The sequence below is a fragment of the Ursus maritimus genome, unplaced genomic scaffold (genome assembly GCF_017311325.1).
Source record: "Ursus maritimus isolate PB19 unplaced genomic scaffold, ASM1731132v1 scaffold_30, whole genome shotgun sequence".
Lineage (NCBI taxonomy): Eukaryota > Metazoa > Chordata > Mammalia > Carnivora > Ursidae > Ursus > Ursus maritimus.
In genome coordinates this window covers 8335823-8357891 of record NW_024425564.1, presented here as the reverse complement: position 1 = coordinate 8357891, position 22069 = coordinate 8335823, and the positions used below count along the sequence as shown (strand labels likewise).

Here is a 22069-nt window from a genome sequence, read left to right as displayed (position 1 = left end):
ATAAGCTCTTTGGGGTCCTCATTAATTTTTAAGAACATAAAAGGAATCATGAGACCTAAAAATTTTTTTATTATGATATGCTAGTCACCATACAGTACATCATTAATTTTTGATGTCGTGTTCCACGATTCATTGTTTGCATATAACACCCAGTGCTCCATGCAATACGTGCCCTCCTTAATACCCATCACCGGCCTATCCCAATCCCCCACCCCCCTCCCCTCTGAAGCCCTCAGTTTGTTTCCCAGAGTCCATAGTTTCTCGTGGTCCATTCCCCCTTCTGTTTACCCCCCTTCACTCTTCCCTTCCTTCTCCTAATGTTCTCTGTGCTATTCCTTATGTTCCACATGTAAGTGAAACTATGTGAAAATTGTCTTTCTCTGCTTGACTTATTGCACTTAGCATCCAAAACATTTTTTTAAGATTTTATTTTTAAGTAATCTCTACACCCATTGTGGGGCTTGAACTCACAACCCCAAGATTAAGAGTTGCTTGCTTGGGATGCCTGGGTGGTTCAGCTGGTTAAGTGTCTGCCTTCAGCTCAGGCTACGATCCCAGGACCCTGGGATTGAGTCCCGCATTGGGCTCTTTGCTCAGCGGGGAGCCTGCTTCTCCCTCTGCCTCTGTGCTTTCCCTCTCTCTCTCTCTCTCTCTCAATCAAATAAATAAAATCTTAAAAAAAAAAAAAAAGAGTTTGATGTTCCTCCAATTGAGCCAGCCAGGTGCCCTGACACCAAAATTTTTGAAAGTTACTATGCTAGTCCATATACTATGCATGAAGTGATGCTTTTGAAACTAAAACGCAGAGCAACTGGGGAGAATCTGGGAAAACCTTTGAGGCACTAGGTGTGGAAAATATTTGGAGTGTTATTGTAATAGCATTCCAACTGATCTTCAGGGTTAACTTGCTTCAAGCTTATGTGCTCCTTGCTTGCTGAACTAAGTCCCTTGATCTGTAGCAGAAATACCTACTTTTCTTGGGATCTGCAGACCACTGGCCTTGAGGAGTGAAGGACCAGGCTTTCCCAGAAGATAAGGCCTGACTGCATTCGAAAATAGCTGTCACGGAGTCCAGCAAGTCTGTTCAGGGTCATGTCTACAGATGAGTAACAGAGTAGACACCTGCTTCTCCGGCATGTAGCCCCTCTCCTTTCCCCTGCCTTCCCTTTACAGCCCTCCGGCTTCATCTCGACGGGGAAGATGGTCTCTGAGACATTAGTCCACCATCTTCCCAGGTGGCCAGCTTTCTTTTCCACTGTCACTTGTCTCTGAGTACTAATTTTTGAGAAGCAAGCATTTGAACCCAAGTTTGGAACTGGTTCTCTGTCCAGTGGTGTTATTAGAAACATGTGCCCTGCTTAAGCAAATAGGAAAAGTACAAGTAAGCCGAGTCTTTAACTTTTTTGTGCCTTGGTGGGGCTGCTGTTGTTGTTGGACCTAGCAACTCAGGAAGTTTATATGCCTTCTAATCCCTGGTGTGGCTAGTTTTAGTAGTGGTGTAAAAAATTAAATGCTATTTTCCATAGTAGGAAGTGAATACATATTATAGAATATCTATACATGAAAAATCAAGAAATGGCAATGTTAGTACATTATAAATATGGAGGTTAAAATGAAAAGTAAATGGAATGAGTTAAATGACTATCTCTGGGGAGTAGATATTAGTAGGGAACAGAGGAGTGAGACCTGGTGTTTTTCACACCATAAAACCGAGAGTACTATTTAATTTTATTAATTTTTTTTCCGGTAGGCTCTATGCCCAACATGGGGCTTGAACTCACCAACCTGAGATGAAGTCACATGCTCTACAGATTGACCCTGCTGGGCACCCCTAATTTTATTAGCTTTTTAAAATTTTATTTTTATTAGTAAAATGCACAAGTCAGGTGTGCAGCTCAATTTTTACATATGTATGCAATCATGTAACCATAACCCCAATGCAAGTTTTTCGTCTTTTGTCAGCGGAAAACAATTACTTTTACTTGTCCTAAACATATGCTCATATGAGTCTTTTACTCAACATAATTTTTTTTAAAGATTTCATCTATTCATTTGAGAGAGAGAGAGTGAGCATGAGTGGGAGGGAGAGGGAGAAGCAGACTCCCTGCTGAGCAGGGAGCCCGATGTGAGTAGGGCTGGAGGCAGGACCTGAGCCAAAGGCAGACACTTAACTGACTGAGCCACTCAGCCTCCTCTAAACATAATATTTTTAAAAAAATTTTTTAGTAATCTCTACACCCAACCTGGATCTTGAAATCACCACCCCAAGATCAAGAGTCACATGCTCTACTGAGCCAGCCAGGTGCCCTCAACATATTTCTAGCATTCATTCACATTATTCATCTATTCACATCTATTCATCTCCTTTTTATCTCTGAGTAGTTCACATTGTAAGAACATAACACTATTTGATTCTCTATTCTCCTATTGATGAACATTTGGGTTTTTCCATTTGGGCCTATTATGAATAAAGGTGCTGTGGACTTACGTTTTCATATCTCTTAGGTAAATGCCTAGAAGTGAGATTGGTGGGTCATAATGCAAGCATTATTTAACTTCATTAAAAATTTCCAGTTGTTCAGGGGCGCCTGGGTGGTGCAGTTGTTAAGTGTCTGCCTTCAGCTCAGGGTGTGATCCCGGTGTTCTGGGATTGAGCCCCACATCAGGCTCCTCCGCTGGGAGCCTGCTTCTTCCTCTCCCACTCCCCCTGCTTGTGTCCTCTCTCTCACTGGCTGTCTCCCTGTCAAATAAATAAATAAAATCTTTAAAAAAAAATTTTCCAGTTGTTCAAACTAGCACACCATTTTACATTCCCACTAGCGGTGAATAAGAGTTCCAGTTGCTTCATATACTCACCAACACTTGGTGCTGTTAGTCATTTTAATTTTAGCCATTCTAACAGATACATAGTTGTTTTAATGTTTTATTGTGATTTCAATGTTATATTTTCCTATATGATGTTGAGTACGTTTTCATGTGCTTATTGGCCATTCAGATATCTTCTTTTGTAACGTGTGTGCTCAATCTTTTGCCTACTTATGTTAGTTTGTCTTACAATTGAGTTGTGTGTGTTCTTTACATATTCTGCATACCAGTTATCAGAAATATGTATTCCAAATATTTTTGTCTGTAGCTTCTCTTTTCACTTTCTTAAAGGTGTTTTTTGTTGAGCAGAAGATTTAAATTTTGATGAAATCAAATTTAGCAATTTTATGTTATCCTTTGTGCCTTTTAAGAAATCCTTCCTTAGGTCATGACACTATTATACTTCTAAACTACCTATGTGTACAACTTTGATTTAAATATATATATACTTTTTAATGTAAAAAAAGAAACTGAGGGCAGATTTCTAGTCTGTTGCCAGCTACCCCAGTTACCATCCCATCTGGGAGGGAAGAGCTATAAAACAAGGAGCAAAAATAAGTGTTTTGAAGGAGTCTAGAAACACTGTAACTTCTTGGTGTTTAGTACGGCAGGGTTTCCAGGACCTGGAGGGGCTAGCTATTGTTAGAAAAGGTCATATATTACTGGCTAGTAAATCCTTAGTCATGAGACCCTTCAGATGTGTATCAGAGGGCCATATGCTTGGAGGATGATTGCTAACATATATCTTGTGGGGTAGAGAGAAAGGAAGTTTCCAAAGCAATTTTTTATAGGATCCTGGAGGTCAGGCTAAAGTCAAGCTAAGGTTGCCTTTTGCTTCTAGCAAAGTATTAACATTGTGGCAGCTGAGCTCCTAGAGAAAGGTCACTCTGCCTGCCTCAAGTACTTGTCAATGGGCTGTAAGTTGTAAGGAAGTTTAATTTTTTCTTTTCCCTTGTTCTCCACATCCGCTATCAGCAGGAACAGATAAAGAGGGGAGATTAAGGTGAAGATTGGAGGGGCACCTGAGAGCTCAGAATAGTGGGTAGTTAGGAAAGGTGCTAAAGTAGTGAGAACAGGGAAGGGGGACGAAACAACACAAATAAGACATTTACCTCAACCCGCACCCCATAAATCCTATTTAGTCCGAGAAGTTAAAACTTTAACATAACGGCTGTATAAAGTGTGCACGAACACTGCAGTAGGTGACTAATGTCAGCCTTCTGTGATCATCCCGAGTGACCTCCAGGAGATCCCCAAACAGGAAGAGCGGGAAAACCAGTGGAGCTCAGGCCTGCAGGCACTAGTTTTGAACAACCAAATATGATAGAAACATCATGCAAGCAGATGACATGTAAATTAAGATTTATGTCTCTGTGGAAATCAGTAAATCTTAATTTTTACAGCCGAACAGATTGTACCTTGCGAGTCAAGGATTTGGAGAGCGGCTGGCGAGCAGGCATACTCTGCCCGTTTTTGCAGAAAAGGTAACAAGCCTGGGGGTTCATCCGAGCGGTGTGAAACACCGGCTCTTTGGCCCTTAGTCCTCTGTAACCTACTGATTGGCTTTCCTTCAGTCAAGGAAGAATGAGTGCAGATGTGAACATAGATCCCTTTCCCTCACTTTGTGGTGTTAAAACTAGGGTCTACTAGTGAAGCGTCCCTCCCAAATTGAGCATTTAAAAAGCTCAGCGGCAAAGCAGGTGTTGTAAGAGATTGCAATTCAGTAAGATAGGAAAGGGCTGAACACATGGAAAGATTCGTTGGGAATTTATACTCAATCACCGTGATTTTTTGAACACGACAGTGTAAGATGTTCTATTACCGGGTGCCAAAGGGGATTCCAAAGACTATCAACTGTGGCTGGCAGGAATTCCTCAAGCAACTGGTAGTCTGTGCAAGACGCCTGGACCACGGCAAGGTGCCGGGGTCTCCAAGCGCTTGTAGGACGCGAGCCTGCACCCGCCTCCCCACTCCCGTCCCCGGGCCGAGTGGCGCGCAGGCGCTGGCGAGCAGGAGCCTCCGCCGGCCGACCATAGAGCTTCCAGACCTCCAGGGTTCCTAGAGAGCTTCCGGAAGTGCCTCGAGACAAGATGCGCCTTGGTCGATGTTGTGCCTCAGCGGGTCTGGAAGTTAGGGACTGCCGGGCTCTGGTCCCGCTGCAGCTTTCTCGCGGTTTTCTCCCCGCCCTTCCTCCGGGTCCGTCCGTCCTCTGCAGCCCGCCTTCCCCACCCCGGCCGCGCCTGCAGCTCGCGGTGAGTAACGGTTCGGGCTCCGGGCGGAGGAGGGGAGCGCTTTGTGGCCAGACTAGGCCGCCGCTGGGAACGGGCCTGAGGGTCTGGAGAGGGGCCCGGACGCGGGGGGCGCCCCGGGCTTCAGGGGAGTCGGGGGCTGGTCCCCCAGTGGGCGCAGGCCTAGGCCGCGGCCCCAGACTCTGTGCCAGGGACCCTCTTCTGGGGGTTCGCTTTCTTCACCCCGCTCCTCTTTCTGTGATGTTGATCTGTCCAAAAATGGGAAGCTGCCCCCACGGTATCTTTTATCCAGCCGTTTCCACCATCTGAATTGGTTTTACTTAGCAATTTTGCATTTCCTTCACAATAAGATTTTCTTCTCTTTTCTTTTCTTTTTAGCAGCAATATTTTGCTTTTGAGAGCCATAATTATCCTTGGAAACTTATTTTTGCTGTTACTCTGCTCTTTGTAGTGTATTCAGAAAATGGTGGTGTGTTGACTGGATAATTGTATAAAACACCCATTTTTCACAACTTTGGGGTAATATGGAATCCAGCCTTACTCGAAACACTTACCCCGTTTATTAAGGGTCACTAAAGTACATGCCCCGGGAACTCTTCTGGAGGAGCCCCACTTCCAAAACGCAGGTCACTCACGAGTCATTCTGTCAGGCAACAGAAAGACTGCCACTACCACCTCCGAAAACAATCCAGACTTTTGTTGTTTGGTTAGTTCAGTTAACTATATTTATGCAGAAATCATTGTTTTAACAAATGCATAAGCATTTTGAATTCGTGCTGTGGTTGAATGTGAAATGTGGTCGATATTAAAACCAGCTTTGGCAGTTTGAGATAACTCTAAAGGATAGTTTTTGCTTCACTTATTTTTTCTTGATCTTTAAAGCCTAAAAATATCTTTATTGTTTTGTTTTATTTTCGGTTCCCAAACATCCCAAAGTAGACTTAATTAGTCTGAAGGAAAAAGACATTCCTTCTCACCTCTTAAAAAAATAATGCTTTAAAATCTGAGTTGTGGGGCCCCTGGATGGCTCAGTGGATTAAACCTCGGACTCCTTTTTTTTTTTTTTTTTTTTTAAGATTTTATTTATTTATTTGAGCAGGGAGCGCAATGGGTACTGGATCCCAGAACCCTGGGGTCATGACCTGAGCTGAAGGCAGATGCTTAACGGACTGAGACTCCTAGGTGTCCCAAGCCTCGGACTCTTGATTTGGGCTCAGGTCATGATCTCAGGGACCTGAGGTGGAGCCCCATGATCGAGCTCAGCAGGGAGTCTGCTTAAGATTCTCTCCCTCTGCCCTCACTCCCTCCTTTCTCTCTCTCTCTGACATAACTAAATCTTGCCCCCCAAAATGCTGACAAAATAATGTTTAAAAAATAATAATGAAATAAAAATCTTTTTTAAAGAGATTTATTGATTTGTAAAGATTTTATTTATTTATTTGAGAGAGTGTGTGTGCAAGTGCATACAAGTGGGGGGGAGGGGCAGAGGGAGAGAGGAAAGCAGAAGGGAGCCCCATGTATGTGGGGCTCCATCCCAGGATCTTGGGATCATGACCTGAGCTGAAGGCAGATGCTTAACTGACTGGGCCACCCAGGCGCCCCTATTTATTTACTTCAGAGAGAGAGCGCGCACACGATTGCTCAGGGAGGAGGGGCAGAGAGAGAATCTCAAGCAGACTCCAGTCTGAGTGCTAAGCCCTCCCCAGGCTCGATCTCACCACCCTGAGATCAAGACCTGAGCCAAAACCAAGAGTCCCACACTTAACTTACTGAGCCACCCAGGTGCCCCTTGATCAGGTTGGTTTTTTTTTTTTTTTTTTTTTTAAGATTTTATTTATTTATTTGAGAGAGAGTGAGAGCAAGCAGGAGGGGGGCGGGTAGGGGCAGAGGGTGAAGGAGAAGCAGCTTCCTGCTGGGCAGGGAGCCCTATGCGGGGCTCGATCCCAGCAGCTTGGGATCATGACCTGAGCCGAAGGCAGATGCCCAACCAACTGGGCCATGCAGGTGCCCCTTGACCAGGTATTCTTAAAAGAGGGCGTAAGAGGCAGTCCTTACCCATAAAGTACTTAACCAATTTAATGCAGATGTATATACGTGAAACTGAGGGGAAGGTAAATAATAGACTAATCTTGTAGTCCATATCTTTGTACATGATTAGTTATAGGTTGTAATTGTCAAAAACTTGATTGGAGAGGGAAGGGACTAAAAAGTGGAAAATTAGCTACTAAAAAGAATAAACAGGGTGGGAATGGACAAGACTTGTTGGCTGATTTGGTATAAATTATGAACAAACCTGGTAATTAGATGACTTCTATTGGTTTCACTGTCGAAGCTTTATTTAGTATCATTTAATATGATGTTAATTATTTAATATCTTAAACAATGTAAAGTTCTTGAATGGTGCACACTTAACATTAAAGTATTTTGTAGCTAGTGTTGATAAGGATTGATTATAAGATGGAAGATGGCCAGTTGTTCAATAAAGATGAACCTTGGCTTTAAGGAAATTCGTAAGACAGCATGGTGAAACTATGACTATGCAGTATCACATTCTAAACAATTAGAGCTTAGAGTTAATGTCCCATGGTAATGACCTTTTAAGTTTTTAAACCATAAGTAGCTACTTTAAACACTTTAAAAATTTTATTAAATTTTAATTGACTTTGAAAAATTAATTAACAAATTAAAACCATGTATATTAATCCTGGCTGTTCAAAACAAAATTGATTACTCCTTGTCTCCAACTCTCCACAAAATCTCAACCTTTTGCCCAGATTCACTCTTCCCTCAACTCTCACTAGTCCAGGAATTTCACCATTTCTCTGTAAAATCTTCATCCATGAATTAAAAGTCTTTGATGTTAAACACTGTATTTAACCCTCTTATTCCTTTGTTCTTCTTATCTGTAGTTAACTCCTGAAACTATTGTTCCCAGCCTTGTGTAATTTTATTTTATTTTATTTTTTTATTTATTTGACAGAGGGAGAGAACACAAGCAGGGGGAGCAGCAGGCAGAAGAAGAGGGAGAAGCAGGCTCCCCGCAGAGCAGGGAGCCCATTGTGGGGGTTGATCCCAGGACTGTGGGATCATGACCCGAGCCAAGGGCAGACACTAAACCAACTGAGCCCCCCAGGCACCTCCCAGCCTGGTCTAATTTTAAATATAATTTTCAAATTTTCTTCCTTTTCTCTCCACACTCTAAGTAAGGGTTTGTTTTTGTTGTTTAAGTTTCTATTTATTTTTTTAATAATCTCTACACCCAACATGGGGCTCAAACTAACAATCCCGAGATCAGAAGTCTCATGCTCTTCCCACTGAGCCAGCCAGACACCCCTCTAAGTAAGGGTTTGTAATGCTCCTGGAGTTCTTGGATGGGTGTCAGGTCTGTGAACTCCACTGAAATTGATTGTAAACTTTTGTGCCTATGGACTTTTTTCTAGGGAGAAATTCTGTGTTTTCATTTGATTGCAGAAACCCTATCCCACCCTCCCCCCCCCACCTCCAGGAAAAAGGCACTCCTGAAAGAGGCACTGCTTTGAAGACTCACGTCAGGAAGTTTCTATACGTGATCTGATTTTCCTTCTAAGGGCCTGTCTCTCCTCTTTCTTTATCCTGTATTTGGACCATGTAAAAAATATCTTGGTAGGGATGCCTTGGTGGCTCAGTTGGTTTTGGTGTCTGCCTTTGGCTCAGTTCATAATCTCAGGGTCCTGGGATCAAGTCCTACATCACGCTCCTTGCTCAGCAGGGAGCCTACCTACTTCTCCCTCTGCCTGCCACTCCCCCTGTTTGTGCACACTCTCTCTCTCTGACAAATAAATAAAATCTTTAAAAAAAAAAAAATGACTTGGTAGGAATGAGCACCTTAATCTGCTTGGGGCATTGGAGTACAGAGTGGGGGTGATAAAGAAGACCTCATGAAAAAGGTAAGCCAGACTTAAGGTAGAGTTGAATGGTCTCAACTAGACCAGGATTTATCAACCTTGGCATTGACAAGGAGCCAGATCATCCTTTGTTGGGCAGATCTATGTTATGCATTGTAAGATGTTCAATAGCATCTCTGGCTTCTACCCACTAGGTACTAGTAGCATCCCTTCCCTTCAGTTCTAACAACCAAAAATGTTTTCACACATTGCCAAATATCCCTGGGAGAAAGGAGCAAAATTGTCCCCGGTTGAGAACCACTGAGCTAGAGTAAAGAGCTCTGTAGCAGAATGGAGGTTTAAGAAAGCCACGTTTAAGAAGAGCTATATGAAGATGAGCTTATAGCAGATAAAGGTAGGCAGGTTTACATACCACAAAGGGCGTTGCATATCGTGCTGAAGAGTTGGGATCCCCCTGAAAGATTTTAAAGTGATGAGTTGTGTTACATATTAAAACAGTCTCTCTAGCAGAGTATTAATTTCATAGGGTAACATACTATAACAAAATATCACAAGCTGGGTGGCTTAACACAGCAGAAATCAATTTTCTCATAGTTATGGAGGCCAAAAGTCCAAAGTCAAGGTGTTGACAGGGCTAGCTCTGCTAGCTTCTGGTTGTTACTGACCTTCCTTGGCTTGCAGCTGCATAACTCCTGATCAATGCCTCTATAGTCACATAGCTCTCTTCTGTGTCTGTCTTCACATGGCCCTCTCTTTGTATGTCTTAGTCTCTGTGTCTCTTCTCCTTTTTTTTTTTTTAAAGATTTTATTTATTTATTTGACAGAGATAGAGACAGCCAGCGAGAGAGGGAACACAAGCAGGGGGAGTGGGAGAGGAAGAAGCAGGCTCATAGCAGAGGAGCCTGATGTGGGGCTCGATCCCACAACGCCGGGATCACGCCCTGAGCCGAAGGCAGACGCTTAACCGCTGTGCCACCCAGGCGCCCCTGTGTCTCTTCTCTTCTTAAAAGTACACCAGTCATACTGTAGAAAGGCCTACTCTACTCCAGTGTAACCTCGTCTTAACTTGATTACATCTGCAAGGACCCTACTTCTGAATAAGGTCACATTCAAAGGTATCAGAGGTTAGGACCTCAACCTATCTTTTGGGAGGACACAGTTCAACCATAAAAGATACAGATCTATACTCATGGGGAACGTACAATTAAGTTAGGAAGTCAGAACTTCTTTGCAACTAATAATACATAACTACAGGAAAAGTAACATTAAAGTAATAAACTTTAAAAAGTTATAAATCTTTTGTTCTGTGAATATGGTGAATGAGAGAATACATTTTCTAATTTTGTAATAGCATTATATTTCTAAAATAAAAATCACTTAATATCACAAATAAAGTGATAAACATTTATGCAACAGAGGTATAGAGTAAGAGAACAGTCACTTCCAATTGGAGTCATCAAGAAAGGATTTTACTTAATTTTTTTTTTTTTTAAGATTTTATTCATTTATTTGACAGAGATAGAGACAGCCAGCGAGAGAGGGAACACAAGCAGGGGGAGTGGGAGAGGAAGAAGCAGGCTCATAGCGGAGGAGCCCGATGTGGGGCTCGATCCCACAATGCCGGATCACGCCCTGAGCCGAAGGCAGACGCTTAACCGCTGTGCCACCCAGGCGCCCCTACTTAATTTTTTTTTTAAGTAAGCTCTATGCCCAATGTGGTGCTTGAACTCAGGACCTTGACTTCAAGTGTCATGTGCTCTTCTGAGTGAGCCAGCTAGGCACCCCAAGAAAGGATTTTAAAGGAGAAAACATGTTATTTTGTCCTTTAAGAATAGGTAGTTTGGGCACTAATGAAAGCAATCAGAGAAGACTTAAATAAATGGAGAGACAGACTGTGTTTATAGAATGGAAATTAAAAATGTCAACGAGCTGTAGATTCAGCAGAAATCCTGTTCCAGGGTTTCTTTTTGTAGGAATCTGTATCAAAAGTCAGTGGAATTAGAAAAGTCAAAACAGAGGCACCTGGGTGGTTTAGTTGGTTAAGTGTCTGCCTTCGGCTCCAGTTATCATCCCAGGGTCCTGGGATCGAGCCCTGCATCAGGCTCCCTGCTCAGTGCCGAGCCTGCTTCTCACTCTCCCTCTGCCTGCTGCTCCCCCTGCTTGTGCTCTCTCTCTCTGTCAAATAAATAAATAATCTTAAAAAAATTGTTTTTAATTAAAAATTTTTTTTAAAAAAATCAAGGGACGCCTGGGTGACTCAGTCGTTAAGCGTCTGCCTTCGGCTCAGGGCGTGATCCCGGAGTTCTGGGATCAAGCCCCACATCAGGCTCTTCCGCTGGGAGCCTGCTTCTTCCTCTCCCACTCCCCCTGCTTGTGTTCCCTCTCTCGCTGGCTGTCTCTCTCTGTCAGATAAATAAATAAAATCTTTAAAAAATAATAATAAAAATTAAAAATAGTCAAAATTTTGAAAATATATAGTAAAGTTGCAGGACTCTTAGTACTTGATTTCAAGATTTTGAAAGCCACAATAATCAAGACAGTTTTGTTTTGGTGAAAGGATAAAGGTACAGGTCAATGGAACAGAATAGAGATTCCAGAAATAGACTGACACATATGTGGTCAATTGATTTTTGACAGAGGTGGGCAAAGATAGTTCAAGGGGTAAAGAGTAATCTTTTCTGGGGTGCCTTGGTGGCTCAGCCGTTAAGCGTCTGCCTTTGGCTCAGGTCATGAGGTCCTGGGTTCAAGCCCTGCCTTGGCTCCCTGCTCAGCGGGAAGCCTGCTTCTTCCTCTCCCACTCCCCTTGCTTGTGTTCCCTCTCTCTCTGTCTCTGTCAAATAAATAAATAAAATCTTAAAAAAAAAAAAGAGTAATCTTTTCTGCAAATGGTGCTGGAACAATTTGGTATCTGTGTGCAAAAAAATGAACCCCTGTCCCAAACTCTATGCAAAAATTAACTCAAAATTTGGGGTGACCATGGATTAAGCAAAGGTTTCTTAGATATGACACCAAAAGCACAATCCCTAAAAGAGAAAAATTGACAAATTCAACTTCAAAAAAGTTACGAATTTCTGTTCTTTGAAAGGCACTGTTAAAAGTAGGAAGAGGAGGGGCGCCTGGGTGGCACAGCGGTTAAGCGTCTGCCTTCGGCTCAGGGCGTGATCCCGGTGTTATGGGATCGAGCCCCACATCAGGCTCCTCCGCTGGGAGCCTGCTTCTCCCTCTCCCACTCCCCCTGCTTGTGTTCCCTCTCTCTCTGGCTGTCTCTCTCTGTCAAATAAATAAATAAAATCTTTAAAAAAAAAAAAAAAGTATGAGGAGGAGAAAATATTTGCAAATCATATGTCTTATAAAGGCCTTGTCTCCAGAAGGTGTAAGGAATCCTCAAAACTCAAAGTAGAGCTTAATTTTGAAAACAGGCAAAAGTTTTGAGCAGATACTTCACCAAAGAAGATCTGCAGATGGCAAATAAGCATGTGAAAGGATGCTCAACATTATTGGCCAGAAGGAAAATGCAAATTAAAACCATAGTGAGATACCAGAGAGTGGTTTCATTTTTAAATGAAAACAAATAAATAATTAAAAAAAAAAACCCATAGTGAGATGGCATTACACACTCAGATATCTAAAATTAAAAATAATATCAAATGCTTGTCAGGAAATGGAGCAACAGCAATTCTCACATATTGCTAGTGGAATACAAAGTGTTACAGCCACTTTAGAAAACAGTTTTGTAGTTTCTTATAAAGTTATACATATAGCTACCATATGGCCCAGCAATTTTACTTTTAGATATTTATCCAGGTAAAACGAAAACATGTTCACACAAAAACTCGTATGCATATGTTCATAGTGGCTTTGCTTGTACCCCTCAAAAACTGAAAACGACTTGAGATATATCTCAACTGAGAATGGATAAACTTACATCCATATAAATATCACTCAGCCCTCAGAAAGGACGAGTACCCAACATTTGCATCAACATGCATGGAACTGGAGGAGATAATGCTAAGTGACATAAGTCAAGCAGAGAAAGACAATTATCACATGGTGTCACTTATTCGTGGAACATAAGGAATAGCAGGGAGGACATTGGGAGAAGGAAGGGAAAAATGAAGGGGGGAAATCATAGGGGGAGACAACCATGAGAGACTATGGACTCCAGGGGAACAACCTAAGGGTTTTAGAGGTGAGGGGGGCAGGGGGATGGGCTAGCACGGTGATGGGTATCACGGAGGGCACGTATTGCATGGAGCACTGGGTGTTACACGGAAACAATGAATCATGGAACACTACATCAGAAACTAATGATGTACTCTATGGTGACTAACATAATTTAAAAAACCATACATCCACATAAGGAATAAACTAATACATGCAACAGAATTGATGACCTCACATGTATTATGCTAAGTGAAAGATGCCATACTCAAAAGACTACCTACGGTATGATTTTATTTATAAAAGACTGTGGAAGGCCATTAGTGTGTGGGACTAGACTTTTGGGTTGCAGGTGTGGTTAGGGCATTTAGGTTCCTTGGAGAGGCAGGACCAGTGCTCCAAAGAGAGTTGTAGAGGGAGATAAGGTCCACAGTAGAAGTGGTTAGCCTTGAGAGAGGAGGGAGGATGGAGAGCACAGTAGGATAATGTCTTAGGTGGAGAAGAGCCTGTGGTGTTAGGAAAGTTCTGGACAATACCTTGAGCTAGATTATATAGAAATTAGTCTCCTGTTGAGTGTGAGGGATAGGTTGAGAGCTGAAGTGCGTAGAAACAGTATAGCTGGTGTAGCAGATGCTGAAACAGTTAAATCAGCATCACTGAGCGCCAGCTAAAGTTTAATGCAGAACTTCAGTTAGACCCAGTCTGCATGGTTTCCTGACTTTGTTTGCTGTATTCCACATCCCCGTGGAGAGGAAGCAGAAGGAAAGGAATTTCCCCAGATGGGTGTTTGGCGTGGCAGAAAGCTAAGGAGGTAAGGAATTACTTCTGGGATGGTGGAGAGGATCACTTAAATGACTGGCCCATGAGGTACATGCTGTGGTAAGGAGCTTGTTAAGATGTCTTAGTAACTTACTATGACCTTTGACTTGCTTTAATATTGTTTAACAGTTTCTCTATCCCAAGAATTGCCCTTACTGAAGAGCTCCTTGGAAAGTTCTTCTCTTAAGAAGAGTAGTAGAAACGAGCCTCCTGAGCTTTTCCAGCCCTAAATGGCAGCAGAATCAAGAAAGTCGTTAGCGCCATCCCCACCTGACCAAGCTCCTGAGGAGGACCTTGTAATCGTCAAGGTAGAGGAAGATCATGGCTGGGACCAGGAATCTAGTCTGCATGAAAATAACCCTCCCGGCCAAGAGCTGTTCCGCCTGCGCTTCAGGAAGTTATGCTACCAGGAGACATTAGGACCCCGAGAAGCTCTGATCCAGCTCCGCGCACTCTGCCATCAGTGGCTGAGGCCGGATTTGAACACCAAGGAGCAGATCTTGGAGTTGCTAGTGCTAGAGCAGTTCTTGACCATCCTGCCTGAGGAGCTCCAGACTCTGGTGAAGGAACATCAGCTAGAGAACGGAGAGGAGGTGGTGACCCTATTGGAGGATTTGGAAAGGCAGATTGACATATTAGGACGGCCAGTAAGTAGAAGGAGGTGTGCGTGCTGTGACTGGGAGGTCTGGAAGCGGGCTGAGGGGGACGTTAGCTCCGTAGCAGGAGAATAAATGCTGGGCGTCCGTTTCTGTTGTAGGAGGAATGAACATAGCTCTAGTGAAGTGTGGCTTGTATTTGTAGAGTTCTTTTGATTTTTGTGAAGGCTCTGTGTACATTTTTTATCCTCATAACATCCTCACAACTTTTATTATTCCTGTTTCCCAGATGGGCAGCTGATACATAGAGAGCTTAAGTTACTTGAATTACTCTGGGCACTCATAACTAAACGTAGATCTGAGACCAGACCTCAGGTTTCCTCAGTGTTACCAAAAGTTTTTTCTACCGAATAGCACTGCTTTAAGTTTCTGTTTTCATTCTTCCCTTGCCTTGTGAGTGCAAAATGGCAGGAGGGGCAGCAGCAGAAATGATGACTTTCTGTGCTAATGAACATGTTCGTGTTCTCACTGCCCTTAGGAAGTAGGTGAAATTCTTCTTCTTCCTTTTAACAAGCACATATCCCTATAGATGTGCCCTTGGTCCTCTTAATATTGTTCACTTCCTTTCATGAAAGAATCTCTTGTAATGCAGCTGTCCCTTTGTTTTCAGGTCCCAGCCCGTGCACATGGACACGGGCTCTGGGAGGAGGTGGTGCATTCAGAGTCTGCGCCAGAGCTTCCAAATAGTGCGCTCCGACCTGTGGCAGCCCAGCCCAAGTCTCCACTGCCGCGAGGGCCGCAGGAGAGAGGTGAGGGCCGGGTTCCATGGAGGAGGAGGAGGAAGGAGTAGAAAAGAAAGAAAGTGCCCGTTGAGTTCCCGGAGAACCAGGAAGTAGAATTTTGTTTACGGTTCAGTCCTAAGATCTGGCTTTGAATGTTTATCTCAGCTTCTAATACAGACTATCAGTCCCATTGGTAAATTCATGAGCAAATTAAAGAATTCAGGGATTTTTTTTTTTTTTTAAGATTTTTTATTTATGTATTTGACAGAGAGACAGCGAGAGAGGGAACACAAGTGGGGGGAGTGGGAGAGGGAGCCCGATGAGGGGCTCAATCCCAGGACCCTGGGATCATGACCTGAGCTGAAGGCAGACGCTTAACGACTGAGCCACCCAGGCATCCCAAGAATTCAGGGATTTTTGTATCTTCATACATTTCTGTCATCCCAGTGTTGGCACAACATAGGCGTTGATGAGGGTTTGCTGGCATCATCACGCCACTTTCTTTGTAACTATTTCAGTATGTAATTCCTCACGCAAGAACATTTCCTTGGATAGCCACAATAAATGCATCACAATTAGGAAATGTAATGCTGATACAGTACTAATCTGGTCCACACTTGGTATTTCTGTTTTGCCAGTTGTCCCAGTAATTCTTTCAGAGTCCAGTCTAAGATTACCCTTTGCAGTCAGTTGTCATGTGTCTTCAGACTCCTGTAATTTGGAATAGTTCCTCAGCCTTTCTTTGCCTTTCATCACCTTGACATTTTTGATGAGTACGGGTTGGTTATTTTATAGAATGGCTGCAATTTGGGTTTGTGTGATGTTTCCTTATGTGTAAACTGCAGTTGTGCATGTGTGGCAGGAACACCCCAGAAGTGCTGTTGCCTCCTTCTCTGCCGTACCACAGGAATTTGTGCTGTTACTGGTGTTGGTATCTTTGATGACTTAGTTAAGGTTATTCTTGCTAGGTTAGGGGCGCCTGGGTGGCTCATTCGTTAAGCGTCTGCCTCCTGGGATTGAACCCCACATTGGGCTCCTCTGCTGGGAGCCTGCTTCTTCCTCGCTCACTCCCCCTGCTTGTGTTCCCTTTCTGGCTGGCTGTCTCTCTCTCTGTCAAATAAATAAATAAATTCTAAAAAAAAAAAAAAAAAAAAATTATTCTTGCTAGGTTAATCACTGTAAGGTTACTATTTCCCCCCTTAAAATTAATAAGTAATTTGTGGAGAGATACTCTTGAGTGTGTTTAAATTCTGGTCCTCATCAAGCTTTTGTTGCTAAAACACTAGTTTTAATATTCGTTGATGCTTCTTGACTGACTCAGTGATTACTAAGACTTACAAAATGATGATTTTCTAACTGTGCCATGCCCTCTACATTTATTTGTTATAACAGAGAGTGTTCCCTCCTCCCCATCTTATTTTATTTTATTAATTTGTTAGTATGGACTCATAGGTCTTATTTTATTCCAGAAATAAAATATCTGTATCTATCCTTATTTTGTTACCATCTTTATTTTGATGCTTAAATTGTCTCAGATTTGGTCAGAGGAGGCTCCCTTCAGTCTGGCTCCTCCGTCCTTTTGACATTTCCCCATCAGTTTTTGAGAACTTTTTACCTTCTTGCCTTCAAGATGTTCTAGTCTCATCTCATACTTGTTCTGCATTTCTTGTTTTTTTCATTTATGTGGTTTATAGGAGTTTGTTCCATATAAATGGATTTTTAATATTTCTAAAGAACCATAGAAACAGTTTCAGTTAGTAATATGATTCTTGTCTAAGGTACTGAAGTGTGTTGTCCAAGACACAGTAGTCTGTTAATTTTGGTATTTCAATGTCTGATGTCTGTAGGGAGCAGATAGCAGCAGTCATGGGAGACATTTCAGAAAGGTAATAGAGTTAATAGAGATAAATTTGTTCTCATATTCCATTTGCCAAGAGCTCAGGACCAAAGGAAACACCGTACAGAAGCGCAGAGGTAGAATGTAGCTTTGGTTAGAATGTAGCTTTGGTGGGAGAGAAGAAATTATAAAGCAGTTCCTGTTGGGAAACCAGTACTTGCACATGTAACTTCAGCCTGAGTGGGACATCGAAGTGCAGATGTCTTGTGGGCAGCCATAGGTGTAGACCTAGAGTCCAAGATATTAGCATTTTATTTTGTATTTTTTATTCTTTAAAGATTTTTTTAAAGTTTATTGAAGCAACCTCTGTACCCAACGTAGGGTTTGAGCTCACGGCCCTGAGATCAAGAGCTGTGTGCTCCACCGACTGAGCCAGCCGGGGGTCCCTCAGCATTTTATGTGCAAATTCTCTGACATGCATATATTCGGAAATACAAGCATCTTTGGATTGGGTTAGTGCTGGCTGCTGCAGCTGTGGGACAGGGCTGGTCTCACACAGCTCCTTTCTCCTCTCTCAGCCATCTCTACTTCTCAGAGTCCTACCCCTTCACAGAAAGAAAGTCCTGGAGACCAGGAGATGGCAGCAGCACTGCTCACAGCAGGGTTCCAGGTGAGTTGTACTGCTTCTCACTGAAGCCCCCTAGCTCTGCGTGGCAGCGTGGGTGGCATCTGCCTTATGCCTGGACTCTTTGTAGCAGTACTGACCAAGAATTTGCCCCAAATTCTTTTTGCATGATTCTTGATTTTCCCCCAATAAATCTCATGCATTTCCCTCTTCCCAACTTCTTTAGATCCCTTTACACAGTATGTTCCCACCTCTCGATCCTCTCCAACCCTGGCGGATCTCTGACACTCTGGGTTTGAGCTATGGAACAGTCCCGGTCCCACATGGGGATTTTGTTTTGTTTCAGACTTTGGAGAAGATCGAAGACATGGCTGTATCCCTGATTCGAGAGGAGTGGCTTCTTGATCCATCACAGAAGGATCCCAGTAGAGATAATAAGCCAGAGAATTACAGAAACATGTTCTCCCTGGGTAAGGAGAACTCTGGTTATTGTTATCAGTTAAGGTGGTTTGTTTATTTGTTATGTGATGGTAGCTGTGGGCTTTCTGAAAGACACTGTTGAGTTTAAACTCAGGAACTAACAGAGAGAAACAGTGCTATAAAATGGACTTCAGTTCTCCAATCCAGGACTTACCTTGGGTACTGTTCTGTATGCAGTTGGAGTCATTTCTTCTGCTCCCAGTCCCATGGAATCTCTACCTAGATGTCACCCTGTTAGACCTGTTGTGCTCCGCCCTTTCAGTGACTGCGGCTTTTTTCCGTTTTTGTCCCATTAGGTCCTTCAGCAGTTCATATTCCTTCTCACTCCCCTGCGTCTCATCAGGTGATCCCTTCCCTACTTCAGTGCCCTACCAGCATCCCTCTCTGTTATGGCACTTCTTCCCCATTTGGCCTGTGTACTTCTGCTTGACCCTGCTTTCATCTCCCTTTATAGTATGACAACATTTGGAGACAGATGGAAGCTTTGTGTTTACTGCTAGCTTTCCATGTATATTTCCCTTATGTTCAGTTCCTTTTTAACATAGAGAATAGAAAGTGACATTGGCTTGATGTTTCTCACATTTTAATTTCAGGTGGTGAGACCAGGAATGAGAACAGGGAATTATCCTCGAAACAGGTAATATCTACTGGAATCCAACCACATGGAGAGACAGCTGCCAAATGCAACGGGGATGTTATCGGGGGTCTTGAGCATGGAGAAACCCGAGATCTTCTGGGCAGATTAGAGAGGCAGCGGGGAAATCCCACCCAGGAGAGACGACATAAATGTGATGAATGTGGGAAGAGCTTTGCTCAGAGCTCAGGCCTTGTTCGCCACTGGAGAATCCACACTGGGGAGAAACCCTATCAATGTAACGTGTGTGGTAAAGCCTTCAGTTACAGGTCAGCCCTTCTTTCCCATCAGGATATCCACAACAAAGTAAAACGCTATCACTGTAAGGAGTGTGGTAAAGCCTTCAGTCAAAACACAGGCCTGATCCTGCACCAGAGAATCCATACTGGGGAGAAGCCGTATCAGTGCAATCAGTGTGGGAAGGCTTTCAGTCAGAGTGCGGGCCTTATTCTGCACCAGAGAATCCACAGTGGGGAGAGACCCTATGAATGTAATGAGTGTGGGAAAGCTTTCAGTCATAGCTCTCACCTCATTGGACATCAGAGAATCCACACTGGGGAGAAGCCCTATGAGTGTGATGAGTGTGGGAAAACCTTCAGGCGGAGCTCACATCTTATTGGCCATCAGAGAAGCCACACTGGGGAGAAACCCTACAAATGCAATGAGTGTGGGAGGGCCTTCAGTCAGAAGTCAGGCCTTATTGAACATCAGAGAATCCACACTGGAGAAAGACCCTATAAATGTAAAGAATGTGGGAAAGCTTTCAATGGGAACACTGGCCTCATACAACATCTGAGAATTCACACAGGGGAGAAGCCCTATCAATGTAATGAGTGTGGGAAAGCCTTTATTCAGAGGTCAAGTCTCATTCGGCATCAGAGAATCCACAGTGGAGAAAAATCTGAATCCATAGGAGTTTAGGAAAAAACCACAATCATAGTTTGGGCATTATTCAACATTAGAGAAACCAGATGCTGGTGAGAGGTCTTTCAGTGTAGTAAAAAGAAAGTTTGTCGTCGTTGCAACCTCACTAGGGTCAGAATCGGTAGTGGTGGCAGAGTTAGAATAGCTCTTCAGTAGTTTGGGCCAGTGCCTTGATGCAGGTGGGTTAGCTTGACTGTCTGGGGATGTGTCTGGTGGAATGGAGCTCCCGATGGCCTAATGTATCCTTTAGAAACAAAATAGCATTAGAGCAAGTCGCTTGTCATGGAGGCACTTAATTTTGTGTTTTGGGTGAGTAGCTGTAGGTTTGAGAGAGGCTACTCCTCCTAGTTCCTCTGCTTCTTCCCATCTCCTGTGATCCCCTGCCCCCATTTATTCCCCTGAGGGTGCACTTGTGCTCCAAATCTGATCTGAGAAGCTACTTTAGAGTTCGAAGCAGCCTCTGTGTGAGACTTACTTTGTATTTAGCTTTCTAAGAACCTAGTTCTAGGGAAATTTTTACAGACACTTAATGTATTTATGCTTAAGTGTGCGTTTTGTTTTATTCTAATGTTCCTGATAGTCAGTGCAAAACCATATTCCCATGCAAACTCAGAATGCTATATTTTTAACAGCACTCCAGCATTTTTCTTCATATATCACCTTCACTGACTCCACTGAGTCATTGAGCATCCATACGTATCCTTCACCATCCCCAGCCCCAGTACCTGTGTCAGCAAAGGAAGTGATGGTTGTGGGAATGAAGCAGAGAAAGAGGTGAGTGGAGACTCAGCCTGGCTGCTCTTGAGCTGGGGTGGTTGTACCTTTTGGTGACTTCTGGCTCCTTTTCACCTTCCCACTGTACATTGTGACACACAACGGTGGTAACACTATCCCAGTTACAACATTGCGTGAGAGAAAGGGTGACAGAGGTGCTTAAAGAAGACCTAAAAACCCTTACAGAGAATGTACACTCAACCCTCCCGGCCCGTTACAGTCCTGCCCTCTCAGGTTCCTACCAGTCTGCACAAACCTCCGACCAGATGGTCTGTCACTCTTGTCATTTCCCTGGTCCCACCTTGTTAGATGGCCTTAGTACCTCACCCTTCATTCTCCATCTGTTTCTTGCCATTAGCTTTCTGTGTCCACAGTGGTGATCTGTCAGATACTTCACCTCACAGCTCCGCATCCTTCTGAATTGTGGTGTACTCCATCTGTAACCCCGCGAGACACAGTATGAACTCATCGTTGCCGGGTCCTATCTTTCTTGGAGGCTTTCAGCAAACCAAGGGTTACTGTATAAAGTGATGAGGCTGGTTTAAGTAACACACCAGCATCTACGCATCCAAACATTGTTTGTCCTTTAAATTCGGCACTTCTGGTTATTCTGGTCGTGCTACCGCTCCTCCAAATATTTGGAAGACTTGTACCCTTGAATACCATCTCGTTTTTGACCATTACCCACTTGTTCATCACATTTGGAATGGAGTTACTTTTGCCTTTTTTCCAAAATCAGCTTTCAAAATTGGAATTGATTCCGTTGACCCTATTCGGAAGAATAGGGTATACGCCAAGAGAAGTTACACGACCTCACACTGACTGTTCTAAAGAGGAACAACACTTATTGACACGTACTGATGTTTTTCAAAAGGTCATAAAATCTTTCATCATAAAGGTCTGCCTTTTGGATCATAAAATCCTTCTCTGTAAAATCCCTTCTCTGCCCCACTCTGGCCCACCCTGATCACTAACAACATTGAGGTTCTTACCGTTGTTTCATTGAGTCGTTGATACCCACCTATCGTTTGTCATCCTGGTTTCCTTGGTTAACTTTTTCAAAACAGTGCTTTCCATTATCCTTTGTTTTCTTACTCTCAATTTTGTTTCTTTTGGCCTATAGATTCCCTTGCACTTGAAGGGAATTCCATTCCTCATTCCCTTGTACTTGAAAGTTCAAGAAACCAGAAACAAATCTGGTTGTTTCTAGATCCTTGCTCTCTGCCTCAGTTGTGCCTTACCCTCTGTAAGATACCAGTTCTGCCTGAGGCCAGTGCTGCCTGTGTGCAGATACTATACAGGATGGGTACATCGTCAGAGGGAAAATGTGTGCACCCATACACGCAGTCCTCCCACGTAGTTCCGAGGAGCACTTGTCTTCTCTTCCGGTGAAAGCTCTCAGAGCAACATATTGAAATGACTGTAAGTATACCAGCTAA

The 22069-nt window shown here is 43.3% G+C and overlaps 1 protein-coding gene across 1 annotated transcript; it reads left to right on the top strand.

The window, feature by feature from the left end:
* The first annotated feature begins 4912 nt into the window (after positions 1–4912).
* Positions 4913–19859, top strand: ZKSCAN8 (zinc finger with KRAB and SCAN domains 8). Its single transcript, XM_008711538.2, has 6 exons — positions 4913–5117; positions 14108–14625; positions 15245–15383; positions 17772–17863; positions 18165–18288; positions 18892–19859. The coding sequence occupies exons 2-6, from the start codon at positions 14209–14211 to the stop codon at positions 19851–19853; spliced, it is 1734 nt and encodes a 577-aa protein (XP_008709760.1). The 5' UTR covers positions 4913–5117; positions 14108–14208; the 3' UTR covers positions 19854–19859.
* The last annotated feature ends 2210 nt before the right edge of the window (positions 19860–22069 follow it).